At 38.9% G+C, this 13,236-nt stretch overlaps 1 protein-coding gene across 4 annotated transcripts in view; it reads right to left on the bottom strand.

The window, feature by feature from the left end:
* Positions 1-11,936: 11,936 nt before the first annotated feature.
* Positions 11,937-13,236, bottom strand: part of RNF38 (ring finger protein 38) — a 190,491-nt gene continuing 189,191 nt past the window's right edge. For all 4 annotated transcript variants that reach the window (XM_063455337.1, XM_063455340.1, XM_063455338.1 and 1 more), the window contains one exon: positions 11,937-13,087. In XM_063455337.1, the coding sequence (XP_063311407.1) occupies positions 13,025-13,087 (63 nt within the window). In that variant the 3' untranslated portion in view covers positions 11,937-13,024. The remainder of the gene's footprint in view (positions 13,088-13,236) is intronic.

The following is a 13,236-nucleotide window of genomic DNA, read 5'->3' as shown; positions in this document are numbered from 1 at the left end:
CACAGTTTTATGTCTACACAACTGGTGCAAATAAAGATTGATCTCAAAATAGACTTAACCCTGATGGTGAGAAAGGAACATATATACTTTAAAATGTTAAAATGCTGTATGTTGCCTTTATATATAGTTTAAGCACAATAGGGAATACATTGTTCCATAGATTTGCATTTAATATTTTCCACACAACTAATGAAACATATTACATTCGTGACGGTAGTCACCATCACCTAGAGTTTCATACGGACAATTTATATAGGACCCTGGACTACACTTATGTCTAATTACCCATTATAGGTGCAGGGTGTGTATTGTTTTATTGTTGTGTGCTCTCCTGTCCTGCTGATGATAGCAACCACGTAGGTGGATTTGGCTGCAGAGCCTGTACAGCGCCACCTATTGGTACCAACAGCAATGTGCACTACCTGAATAGCAAGGCATGTTAATTTGCAAGAGTGACATTTTGTGTTAGTTGTGGTCTTCCCCACCACTTTATAAATAAAATATGTTATAAGATCCTGTACGTTTCCTGATATGATTTGGTTAATTGTATTTCATGGAGTTTTTCACAGCAAGGTTGATGTAACGAACATATGGGCAAATACAAAGTCAAATAAAGTATTTTGTTAGTTCCTTTTGGAATTTGTGTCCTGTGTGGATTTTTAGGGATCCAAGTAACCGTCGTCAGACCTGTTGGCTCTAGCCCTGGGATAAATCAAGAGAGCTAAAGGAACACTATAGTCACCTAAATTACTTTAGCTAAATAAAGCAGTTTTAGTGTATAGATCATTCCCCTGCAATTTCACTGCCCAATTCACTGTCAGTTAGGAGTTAAATCACTTTGTTTCTGTTTATGCAGCCCTAGCCACACCTCCCCTGGCTATGATTGACAGAGCCTGCATGGAAAAAAAAAAAAAAAACTGGTTTCACTTTCAAACAGATCTAATTTACCTTATAAAATTGTATCTCAATCTCTAAATTGAACTGTAATCACATACAGGAGGCTCTTGAAGGGTCTAGCAAGCTATTAACATAGCAGGGGATAAGAAAATCTTAATTAAACAGAACTTGCAATAAAGAAAGCCTAAATAGGGCTCTCTTTACAGGAAGTGTTTATGGAAGGCTGTGCAAGTCACATGCAGGGAGGTGAGACTAGGGTTCATAAACAAAGTGATTTAACTCCTAAATGGCAGAGGATTGAGCAGTGAGGCTGCAGGGGCATGTTCTATACACCAAAACTGCTTCATTAAGCTAAAGTTGTTCAGGTGACTATAGTGTCCCTTAAGCCTGAGAGCCGCAAGTGCCATTGTAATAGTTAAAATGCCCCCATGACTTGGATTTCAGTAAATTTTTTAAAATTATAGGATAAAAATTAAAAAGAATGAACCACCATCTTAATGATTTGCAACATTTGGCATGCCAAATCATCAACTTTAAAAGGAGTCACAGAATCCAAAATCAAACTCTCCTTTAATGTTCTGCCAGCATTACTGCTGTAAGAGCATGATGGCCATAGGTCACCTAACCCTTGTGAAAAGCCTTATTGTGTGCCTACGGACCTCTGTAGAAAACAGGAAGGGACTTTGATAGTTCCAATGCTCCGTAAACTAACCCATAAGCCACAGCCAAGGATTCTATTAACAGCATAGTGGAGAAAAGAAAAAAAAAAAGAAAAATGTGTGTATTTATTTCAACGTTCCATATACCTTGAAGAAATAGAACATCCAAACGTTTATGAATGACTTTATGTGAAGTCTAAAATTATTGCAAGAAAACACTGATTCAATTCTCCAACGAAAAAAGAAATCTGCATTTCGGTCTGAAAGAGCACTTTAGAAAATGACACACCAGACTAAAACAAAACTTTAATACATTTGATAGAGTTTGGCCTAATTAGTATACTGCATTCATTTCATGCTCACATTTTTACAGTTTTTGCATGAAAATAAATAATAATTGCAAAATTCTGCACCATAAGTGTGCCTCTGTCATTCCATTCACACCATAAAGACTTCCTTATCAAAAGGTATGCACACCGTCTCAACAGCACTGCATGGACTGCTTTTAATTCACAACCCAGCTGCAGACAGTCAGAGGCTCTAAAATACAGGTAGTGATATCATTACTATAGGTCTCCCTGGATGTCCTCTCCTAATGAAGCTTGTTGTGTTGTTCAAAACATGTAGTACTGTCAGTGACTAAGCTGTGTGCATGCCTTTTTAATAAGGAAGTCTTTCTGCAGTGGGTATGGGTAAGGAGGCAGGCTTATGGTGCAGAATTCTGCCAACATTTATTTTTCCTGGCTAATCATGGCAGCATTTAACTAATGGGTTAGCTCCTCCCTCCAGCCAATAGGACAAGAAAAATTATGCAGACAGGTAGAATAGTATCCCCCATCAGCCACTGCTCCCCAGTCAAGTAACAAGACTTATCCTGTCCACAAAGCCTCAGGATAGGATTATGCTAGGTTTATTCTTTTGCTCAGCTATTTAGTTATAGTCCTATCTCTGGAGAGGTCAGCCTACATCTTCAGGAAGCTCTAGAACATGTAACCCACCTCCTAGTAGGTGGGAACACCTGGAGGCCACAGGCTATAGCAACTATGTAGTGCACCCCTCCTGCAAGGCACACATTTTCTGAATTCTACCAAATTACGCAGATGTATGAGCGACGCCTGCTGTACAAAGATTTCTGCGATGGTCACTGACCCACGATCAAAAGCACAGCCTTCTGACTGGTTTGACCGTTCTAACACCAGCTCGGTCAAAAGATTTCATAAAGTATTTCCTAAAGAACTTTTATTCCAACTTTCAGGAATGGAAGAAGCCTCTGTACATTCAAGGACAACTGAAACAATCTCTACGATGGTGGCTCTCATGAAACATATCCAGGAATTTTCCTCTAAAGGAGATATACTGGTTTGTCATCACGACAGATGCTAACCAATCTGGCTGGGGAGACCATTTTTCATCCAGGGTAGGAAAACTCTGTTGGAGATTTTCTCATCAGGCATCAGGTGGAGAAGACAAAATGGCACCTTTCCAAACAGATGTTCACTCAGTTTGCCTGTAGGTGGAGTTTTCCCCCCCATACAGGGTCCAGTTCTACATACAGAACCTCACAAGCTTAGATTACAGGCATGGCTCTTGAGAGGCAATAACCGATTTCCCAGGGTATATCAGAAATATTTAAATTTCCAGTACATACAAGGTTTTTTTTTTTTTTTTTGTTAAATATAAATCAGGCCTGGACAGCGGTTTCCATATTCGAGGTCCATTGTTCAGCATTCTCAGCTATATCTGGGACTAAATAGGCTGAAGATCCACTTCGCTTTTTCAAAGCAGTCATCAGAATAAAACCTATAGTCTGAACATTTATGACACCTTGTGATCTACCGCTGGTGTTGCATGTATTGACAGATATTCCTTTTGAACCTTTGGAAAAGATTTCAGGGTAAAAAAATAAGTTAAAAAAAATTCTACTGGCTCTAGTTTCAGCTAAAAGAATTTCAAAGGCTAAAGCTCAGTAGAAGAACTATATACTTCCTTCTTTGATGATTGAGTGGTTCTTCACCATAGACCTGAATTCCTTCCTAAGGTGGGTTCTTCAGATCATCTCAAGCAGGAAAGCGTGCTTCCAATCCCACCTTCTCCGGAGGAGAAAAGATGCTTTATTCATATTCAGCGTAACGCTGAATGGAGGTAACCAAGTCATATGCCTAGTCCATAGGGATTCTAATAAGGGAGAAGCTGCTTCTTTTGCCACTGTCACGGATTACTTTGGCCATCTCCGATGCCCAGAATGTTCCAGTTCCAAAGGGTATACGTGCGCACTCTACTAGGTCCATTTCTACCTCATGAGCTGCATGAGGGGGTGGTGTTCAAGCAGAGAGCATTTATAAAGCAGCCAATTTGTCTTCACTAAGGATGTTTGTCAGTCATTACAAGGTGGATGTGTTTTCAGTCTCTTATTCCCAGTTTGGTCTTTCAGTTTCGAATTCCTGTTCTTCACGTACATAAACTTGTTTTGCATCACTTGCCACCCCTGTGTTTTACGGCTTAGGTAATTCAATTAGTTAAATGCTGCCATGATTAGCCAGGAATAGGGAAAATGTATTCATAATCAAAGAGTAGATTCTACGTGAAGACTTGACTGTTGTGCTAGGGACCCAACTATAGGGATAATCCAAAACTACAACATATTCAAATAAATGTACACTATGCCTAGCTGGGCATGTCAGACAAAAAGTTCCAATGAAAAAACTAAAATTGTTTATTGGAAAGAACGTAACATAAAAATGAATGTAAAGGGATTTGCATAAATAAACAGTTAAAATTTGGCTGCAACACATAGGAGGAGGCGCAAAGGGAGGTATATTCTGGTCTAGAGGACCACTAGGGGTCAATTGTAAAGTTCTTATTGCATATAATGGTTACTAAAAATAGCATTAAATCATTTCACTTGTGCCAACTATAAGTTAACCTTTGGGCTACTAAGAGCTACAAAGTGTCTCCTATTATAATCTAGTATAAACTGTACCCCAATTATTGAGACAGCTCTTTAAGTGATAATCAAGTGGAAATATTACAGATTAATGCAAACAGAGGTATATACAATTAACTCTTCCAGATGTCATCTAGACAGGGAGAGTGCTTGTAGCATAGAATGGTAACTAAAAAAAAAAAATATATATTAAATCATTTCACACGAGGAGCAATTCAGTTTTACCCACTAGGGGTTATTCATACTTACAGTAATTTCCTTTTCCTGGGAGCATTTGGGTGTTCCCTCCCACCAATTTTTTTTTTTTTTTGTAAACTACATTTATTAGAGATCATATGTTGTATCAAAGTTTAGAGAATGGGTACATGCAGGTCCCTAAAAGTTACAATATCTCACTTTTACAGGGCCACGAAGTGCCGCTTTATACAGACCAGTAATAATTTCCAATTTTAATGAAGCATTCTCTTGCAAGCCCTGAACATTAAAAGTGTCAGAAAATGGTAACTCAGTCAACATGTGCAGTGTAGCCCTGCAATGTCTGTGGAACCGTGGTTTAATGTTCCCAGAGGTTCTTGACAAATAGTAAAGCAGTTTAAGCCTATGAAATAGTGGAATCTCTCCATCAAGACTGGCAACTCGAGACCCCCCATCTAATTCTGTCTCTGCTCTGGGATTATGACCCTCTCCACTCCCTGTTGTCTATATGTCAGCAGTGTCTGAAAGTCTACATGGTAAACCATCGTAAGTCAGTGTGTCCATACTTCCAAATATGTCTGCGGTCATCCCTGTGCTGTAAATACCAGGTCTTCCAGTCTGTGCAGTTGTTCCATTCTATCAAACCATGCTGTCAAGGGAGGGTATGTGTCTTTCTTCCAGTAGAAGGGTAAAACTTGTTTTGGGGTGTTTAATATTCTGACAGCGAGGGACTTGTATTTGACAGTTGGCGTTGTAGTGTGATGCAAGATGTAGATCCTATGGGGTGGGGAATTGTTGGAGAACCTCTCTAGGACCTTACTTATTGCCCACCAATATGATGTGATCAAAGTGTAGTCCCACCAGATCATATGCCGAAGAAGCTGCGGGGTCGTGTACTACAGGGATAGAACCTTGTAAGCGGTCTCTTGCTTGTTGGGCACAACGGTGGACCAAATCACATATCTTGTCCCATTGTTGTTTGGTTAAAGTGACCCGTCATGTTTCCCATTTACCCGTGTAAAGAGGTGATGGAAGATTCCCATTTCATAGTAGTAGGGAGTAAATATAGGAAACTGCATGTAAGAAGTATGGAGAGCCTCCTAGGCACCCTAAAATACTCCCAAAGCAAGTTATTTTGGCGTCTTTGGCGATGCTTTAATGGAAGTTAGTGCTCTCTCTACGATTGGTGCTATGGATTGTCAGAAACATTAGAGAAGACAAAATCATGTTTTTGCACTGTTAGGAGAGGTTTGTTTTTTTCTTTATTTTTGACAGTGCAGTAGTGGTACATCATTTTGACAATGGTATGAATAAGCATAGGTACATCGATAGACATTGTATAGAATTCAAAGCATACGTTTTTTCTTTTGTTTTTTTTAAAGTAGCGTAACAACATATCTGAAGAGAGTAATTATATATCACAGCTTGCATGTTCTGGCTACATATGGTACTGACGTTTGCGCCTGATATTTGAGCAGGACGTGGGACAGTGCATCTGTCTGAGGAGCCGGCTGGGCTTGTGAGGCTATTAATGTTAGGCACATGTTTGGAACACAAAAGCAGAACGACAAAAAAAAAAATCTGAGATAACTGTATAGTAACATGCTGGGCAGCCCTATCCAACGTTGGGAACATGCAGCATAGGCAGGTTAGGTTTAACATATAGCAGGCATGAGGTTCAGGGTCACTAGTGGCTAGCTGATTTCTAAGATGGTATACTAGGGCAAAATCCCTGAACTTGCTGGGGTAATGGGTTGCCTATTCAATTAAGTTGACAGGGTGCTTAAAATATATGTATATTTGTCAAGCTTTAGTTCCACTGGGTACAAGCAAGAAAAGTAAACTTGAGAACATATTATGCATAAAGGAAATAATACTACATGAAAACAGGCATTATAAGCATGCATAGTGAAGTCTCCAGCTTAGTAGGGACTTTACTGATCAATGATCTGTTTACAGTCAGCCGATTCCCAAGTCTGGGACACAAACCCTGGAAGTGGGGGTTCAGTAAGGCAGCATATAAGACTTCCCTGGGTGTGAGTCCCTCTCCGGCTTGTTTTCGCTTCATAATCTCCTGTGCTGTGGCGTGAAATGTTGCTGTAGCCTTGGGTTGCAACGTGGTGGCTTGCTGGCCTCAGATGCAATGCTCGGGTGCGTTGCTGGGACTTTGGGATTGCCCGGCGGTCTCGTACCTGCGTAAGTGGGAGCGGGTGCATGCGCCCAGTTTGCTCCAGTCCTTTTTCAGCCATCGCATTTGTCGGTGCTTGTTTGGCCGGCTGGCTGCCTCGAAGGCTTGCAGTGGGATTCCATAATGGCGGCGGCGGGTCGCAGGATAGATCCACGAGGCTACCACCCAAGCCGCTTGAAGGTAGGACACACCCCGGTCACAAAGTGTCCTGTAGAAGCTCGAGCAGAGTCGATCTAGGGTTTCGAGGGGGTGAGTGTGGGTGGCTGTCTGTGTTCCCTCTCTTTGGCCCTTGCTGGGCAGCCATCTTCGATATGCTCCAGCAGACTCGTGCCTCTGCAGGCTGTGTAGCCACGTGTATTCGCTGTCAGGTTTAGACTGCTTGTCTGGTGGTGACTGGGATAACCCCCACCGGTCCAGAGGGGAGGAGATCCGCTACGATTCCGGGGGGGATCTGGTGTCAAAGAGAGCGGCCGCCTCTCCACGGCTCCAACTCCCGCAGGGCGCTTTTCGGGCTTTGGGCTCTGATAGGCTCCAGAAAAGTATCTTTCGAATCCGTGGTGCACACCGATGGGTCTTTGGGCTGTGCAGCTGCTGATATTGTCCATTTTCCTGCCTGCCTGACAGGAGCTCTTTCCCCGCATGTCTTTTAAGCTTGGCGGTCAGACTCTGAGGGTGTTCTTATGTACTGGTAAAAGAGGATCTTTAAAGTTCCATTTAAAAAAAAAAAAAAGGGGGCGGGGGGGGAGGGAATTTTTTTTTTTTTTTAAATAGTTTCCTTGCTTAAGTTGTACTTCAAGTTCCAGCAGAATGCTTCTATACACTGCATTTTGTGCGCCCAGTGTAAACCTAAACTTCAAAATCTTTACCCAAATCTATTTTCAACAGAAAACATGTGGTTTCTACTTAGAAACAACTTACAAATGATCTGGTTGTCTTTGCAAAAGGAAAATGACTCATTGCCGGCGCTTATGGTCCAGAAGCCCATAGAAGCACTTGTGGCGAGGAGGTGGCCGATCCTATGTATCGAGCGGCTCTAATCTGCAAAGTAGCCCTATTCCCAATAACAGTGGGGGTTATCCCAGTCCCCGCTGGAGTGTTGACCGGTCATCTGCCGAGATCTTTGGCTGCTCATCAGGCCTGGTACCTAAAGTGCCTATTTCTAAAGGGCCTACAGCTTGACAAGCAACACCAAAGCTGACTGACGATGCAGAGAAGCTCAATCTGGCCTTTACGCGCCTGTGGTCGGAGTTCTGGGATAAACTAAGCCGCTGGACAGTGAGACCAACATCTACTGGATGTTCCAGACTTCTAACTTCCGGGGGAAGTAACACCTCACAAGAGGCACTGTGGTACTTTTATGGCATAGATCACCAATAAATAGTGCAGAGTAGGTCTTTAAAGTGGTCCTTTAATCTGCTATACCCAGTTAATCAGTTACTTTAATATAGGCCATTACGCTCTAATTCATGCATGTAAGTTTCTCAATGTCCATGTTGCTGCTTTGTTTTTTTTGTTTTTTAATTGATTTTCTTTGCTTCAAAGATTTAAAAAAAAAAAAATAGTTAGAGATGTCATAATACTATTAGTTGAACTGTAGAGAGCTCAAACAAATGTTAGAATTATAGTACAGTCTGTATCTAAATCCCATAGGGTGTGATCATTTGCTATGCATATAGCACTGTGTATTCATAGTTTTTAACAGCCCTGTGTTGCTCTCCATGTGTTGTGAATTTTATCTGCATACGGTCATTTCTGACATTTACTTTGTACTTATACCTCAAAAAAAAAAAATTTATATCTATATATTAGGCCTTACTCCTGAAGATTCTTTTTTTTTTTTTTTTTTTTTTTTTAAATAGCTTAAAGTCAGGTAGAGGAGATAACCTGCACATTACATTACAACTAAGGAAGTAAACATCTGCTTCCTTAGTCACAATTGAAGTATAATTGGCACTTCTACAGCACCTTGTACACAAACCAAACAATGTAAAATGTGATCGGATGAAAAGATTCCTGTAGAAATATCCATATTTCACCTGCACAATAAACATTTTGTTATACAAAAACATCAGACATGTAAGTGTACATCATACATTTATTACTGAACAACCCTCTCAACTCCAAAATTGGGCACAGGGATAAAAGGAAAAAATAAAATAAAAAAATAAAAATCATTGCACTACTTGGTAAAGCATTACTAATAACTCTCAAAAAAAAAAATGTACAAATTTCATTAAAAATTTATCAAGCCTTCAAATGATTTGGTTACATATATTTATAATACATTTTAAAACTACATGTCATGTTAAATGATACCAGAGAGAATTAAAAAGCAATTCTCAAGAAAACACTAATTTAAATCCAACAAAACCCATAAAGCTTGCATTGGAAAATCTGGGGGGGGGGGCGGGGGGGGGGGGGGAACACAAACTTAAATAGCAAAATGAGGTAACTGTAAATGTACCAAAAGGGAAAATGCACAAGAGGCTCATTCCTGTAAGATCTATAGAGAATCAAAGTGACATTTCATTGGTTGGGGGAGTAAAAAAAATACTGTAGCAGTGGCTAATTTAATTACACACAAACAAAACATGGAAATCCTGAATATCTATAGGTCGATATCCATTATTTTAGACAAACACAAATTAAAATATGGAACAAAAATAAAACCTAAGCAGACAAGTCATGCAAGATACAAAACAGTGCCAGATATGCAGAAGCCACCAGTAGAGGTTAAGTTAGTTTGAGGGAAAACCCATATTTGTATTGATTCTGAAGCAGGTTAGGCACTACTACAGGCTAGGGTTAGAGGTGTAGATACACAAAGTATGGCAGTATGAGCTGGAAAATGACTGTGCTCCTCAATGGCCATTAAACAAGGAAATGTATAGACCGTCCCAGAGGGTTCAGAATTAGTGCAGCAAGTGTGCTTATTGGAGGTTACATCAGACTTTAGAACAGTGATTAGGAAGCAAAGAAGCAGGTCTGTGAAAATCCCTTGCAAAACTAAAGAAAAATAAAATTCCAGAAATAACAGCCTCCAGCGTGCATCTAGAAATTTGTGATCACTAATCTTGCACATTTGGAAATCCATTAAAATAGTCATAAAAAAATAAAATATGATGGGTGCATAGCATTCTGTTAAGGGAAAAAACAAAAAAAGTGTATACCCTACCCCCTTTATCTTTTGTTTATTAGCTCAGTCTAAGCTAGAAAAAGTGCGATGCTTGCATGCTTCTATTAAAGTGAATATTGAGTGTAGTAGTGTTATCATAGTGTATATACAGGTAAAAAGATGTATCTGCAGGTACATATATATGTAAAAAAAAAAAATCTGTAGCAATATAAGGAGTGTGGTGTACAATTTCTCTCCCAATTACATGATTACTTTTGTATAACAGATGTGACAACATCCAGTGGCTGGTTCGATTAAGTAAAGGTGGATTTAAAAGTTATACCAAAAGCAGCTTTGCCTATTTAGATTCCACTTTGTTTCAAAGCATTTATTTGCAGATTTTCAGTATAATAAAAATAAAAAAAAATAAACAAATAAAAAAAATAAAAAAAAATACATGACTGCTCTGTATTCAGTCCTGGGTGATGGAGGCAATATGTAAAAAAAAAAAAAAAAAACACAGACAAATTGTGCTTTTCGTTAAGTCCACTGAACCTCAGGGTTGGGAACATTGCACAAAAAGGGGACAAGCAGCATCTATAAACTGAATAACACTGTGAAACTAATCTGTGCCTCACAAACCAGCAGACATGCATCAGAAGGTATGACACAAAATACAAACTTAAAGCTGGGACTGGCAGCAAAATACAGCAATACTGGTATATGTGCTGCTTGTGCTATTGCAACCAAGTTTTAATATACATTTATGAATAGGGGGAAGGGTAAAAATAGGAGCCAAAGAGATAGGGAGTAGCATTGCAAAGGAAATGGGGGATTAAGTGCATTTTAATAATGGTTTACAAAGAAATGTGAACTTCTACGTCTATGTAGTCTGGGAAATCAGTACCAAACCTTAAAAGTTGTTAACAGCTCATGACTGAATGACAAAACCATAGAAACAAGCAGATAAAAAGGAGTTTTAATTTGCCAGAAGCTATAACTTTAGAATTAGGACTACCCACTGCCTTTAAAGCAATATTTCTATTCCTTCCGTGCAATGAAAAAATAAAAAAAAAGGAATAGGATTAATTTTAGTTGGAAAGGATTAGAATTTGTAGTCAAATGCCGACATAGGCACAGGTAATATGAATAGTGTATTAGACACTTTGGGTCACTTTTACTTCCTGTGAAAAGGTATCTATGGTAAATAATACACTTGAAATAACAAAGATCATCATATTAATACAATTAAACCCACTACCTGCATATATAAAAAATTCCCCACCGCACCATGATTGGCTCAGTTTACACAGGAGATAAGACCCATATCATATTGCACTTAAATAATGCAAGATGTTCCTCTGTAGAAAACGCATCCATACATTTTAAAAGGATATTGCCAAGGCCACTTATTTCCACATCATAATTTATGATTAATGGGGGGTGGGGGAAAGGAGGGAGTACAAGCTGATTATGTATTGGCTGGCTGGCATACTTCACAATACATTCACAGGGCACATTTTCAACAACAATCATTTACGTTGTGAAATTTGTGTATGAATCTTGATTAAAATGTAAATATTAATGCTAAATATTTAAAGCCATTTCTCTGTGGTTGGGAAGAGAAAAAAATGCTTGTTTCTACTATTTTGCAGGAGTGAAAACAACAATAGTTGTGGTCATTGATGAAAAACTGAGAAACTTCTCTTTTCAACTAATCCTACAGTTTTAATCCTTCCAGGACTAGACCAATATAGACCTCAGAGGGCTTACGGGAGAAAAATCAGACTTTAACATGGAACTCAATTTACGTGGGGATGCACAGGTCTACATTTTGAAATGCACTTTTTGGTTGATGGTGAGAATATTTGCACCACTTAAGCCACAGTGTAAATTTTTGTGCACTTCTAGCAAGTCATTAACACTGTGGAATCCAAATTAATAAACTGACACTCAACCTTGTTGCTTTGATGAGCACAAGGGAGAAGAATTGGAACATGTTTAAATGCCTTGCATTAGGAAAAAAAAATCAAAATCAAAAACAGTATAAATATGAATGAACATACACATTCTACACAGACAGCTTCAGGATTTTTTTTTTTTTTTTTTTAATTATCAACGTTAACACTAAATATCTAATGGCATTGTTAAAATGCACCTTTCCCCCATTCCTGTTTCCAGATGCACATATATTTTAAAAGTAACAAATTAATAACTGGAAAACAGGATAATACATTGGAAAATAAGAGATAATCCATTTTCATATACCAGTCTGTGGGACAGTGAAGGGAAGGGATATGAAATGCCTAAAATTGCTACACCCATCGCATTCAGTGTGCAACTGCAAACACAAGAAAAGAAACCAGTGTACAGTACTAGTACTGTTTAAATAACACACAAGATTATACATTGCAGCATAAGTAATACAACACACATACATTCTCAATACATGCTGGTATATAGGTTCCCAAACACTCTGACCTTGCATTCATGTGCCCGAAACAAACACGCAAAGCCAATTTTCCATAAACATTCACCCTTACATTCCACACTCACAGTATCTTGAAGGCTCTATAATAAAAGGTAGATTGCTAAATTTGTTTGGAGCTACCACTGTAATTCATTTCTCTTTTTTCATCTTTTTTTGTTTTCCTTTTAAATATAAAAGCACATGCTAAAAGATCACTTCCACTGTAATCTTGCAGCAAAACACTCGGAATGATCACACGAAAACCAGGGAATGTTAGTGCACACACAAAATAAGCTAAGGAATATAAAAAAATAATAATCTTTGGAGTCCCAATCACACGGTTAGTATAACAATCCCATAACTGTGAAGACTAATTAGAAGCTTTAGAATTGATTAAATCACACAGTGCAAAAAGAGGTCCTTCGACCCTTTTGTGTAGAGTAGGCTGGAAGCCACACGGTTTAAGTTCAATGGAAAGTTGGCATGTGCGCATATAATAAAAACACACACGCATGTGACTAGGAACACCCAAACTAGACTTGTGCTCTGAGATTGGTCATTCTGAATCACGATGCACTTCTGAAGCATCAGCTCGACAAATTGGGCATGTGCGATTCGCCTGGAAGTGGGAAGGATAAAAAAAAACAAAACAAAAAAAAAAAAAACGTTAGTGGGTTGTAGCTTTACTCAAAGAAGAATAAAAAAAATGTCAGAACTAAATTTACTAATCACAGTCAGAGAATAAAATCAGCATGCCTGATTTCCAGC

Source organism: Pelobates fuscus, chromosome 5 (genome assembly GCF_036172605.1).
Source record: "Pelobates fuscus isolate aPelFus1 chromosome 5, aPelFus1.pri, whole genome shotgun sequence".
NCBI classification, from domain to species: Eukaryota; Metazoa; Chordata; class Amphibia; order Anura; family Pelobatidae; genus Pelobates; species Pelobates fuscus.
This window is presented reverse-complemented; position numbering and strand designations above follow the sequence as displayed.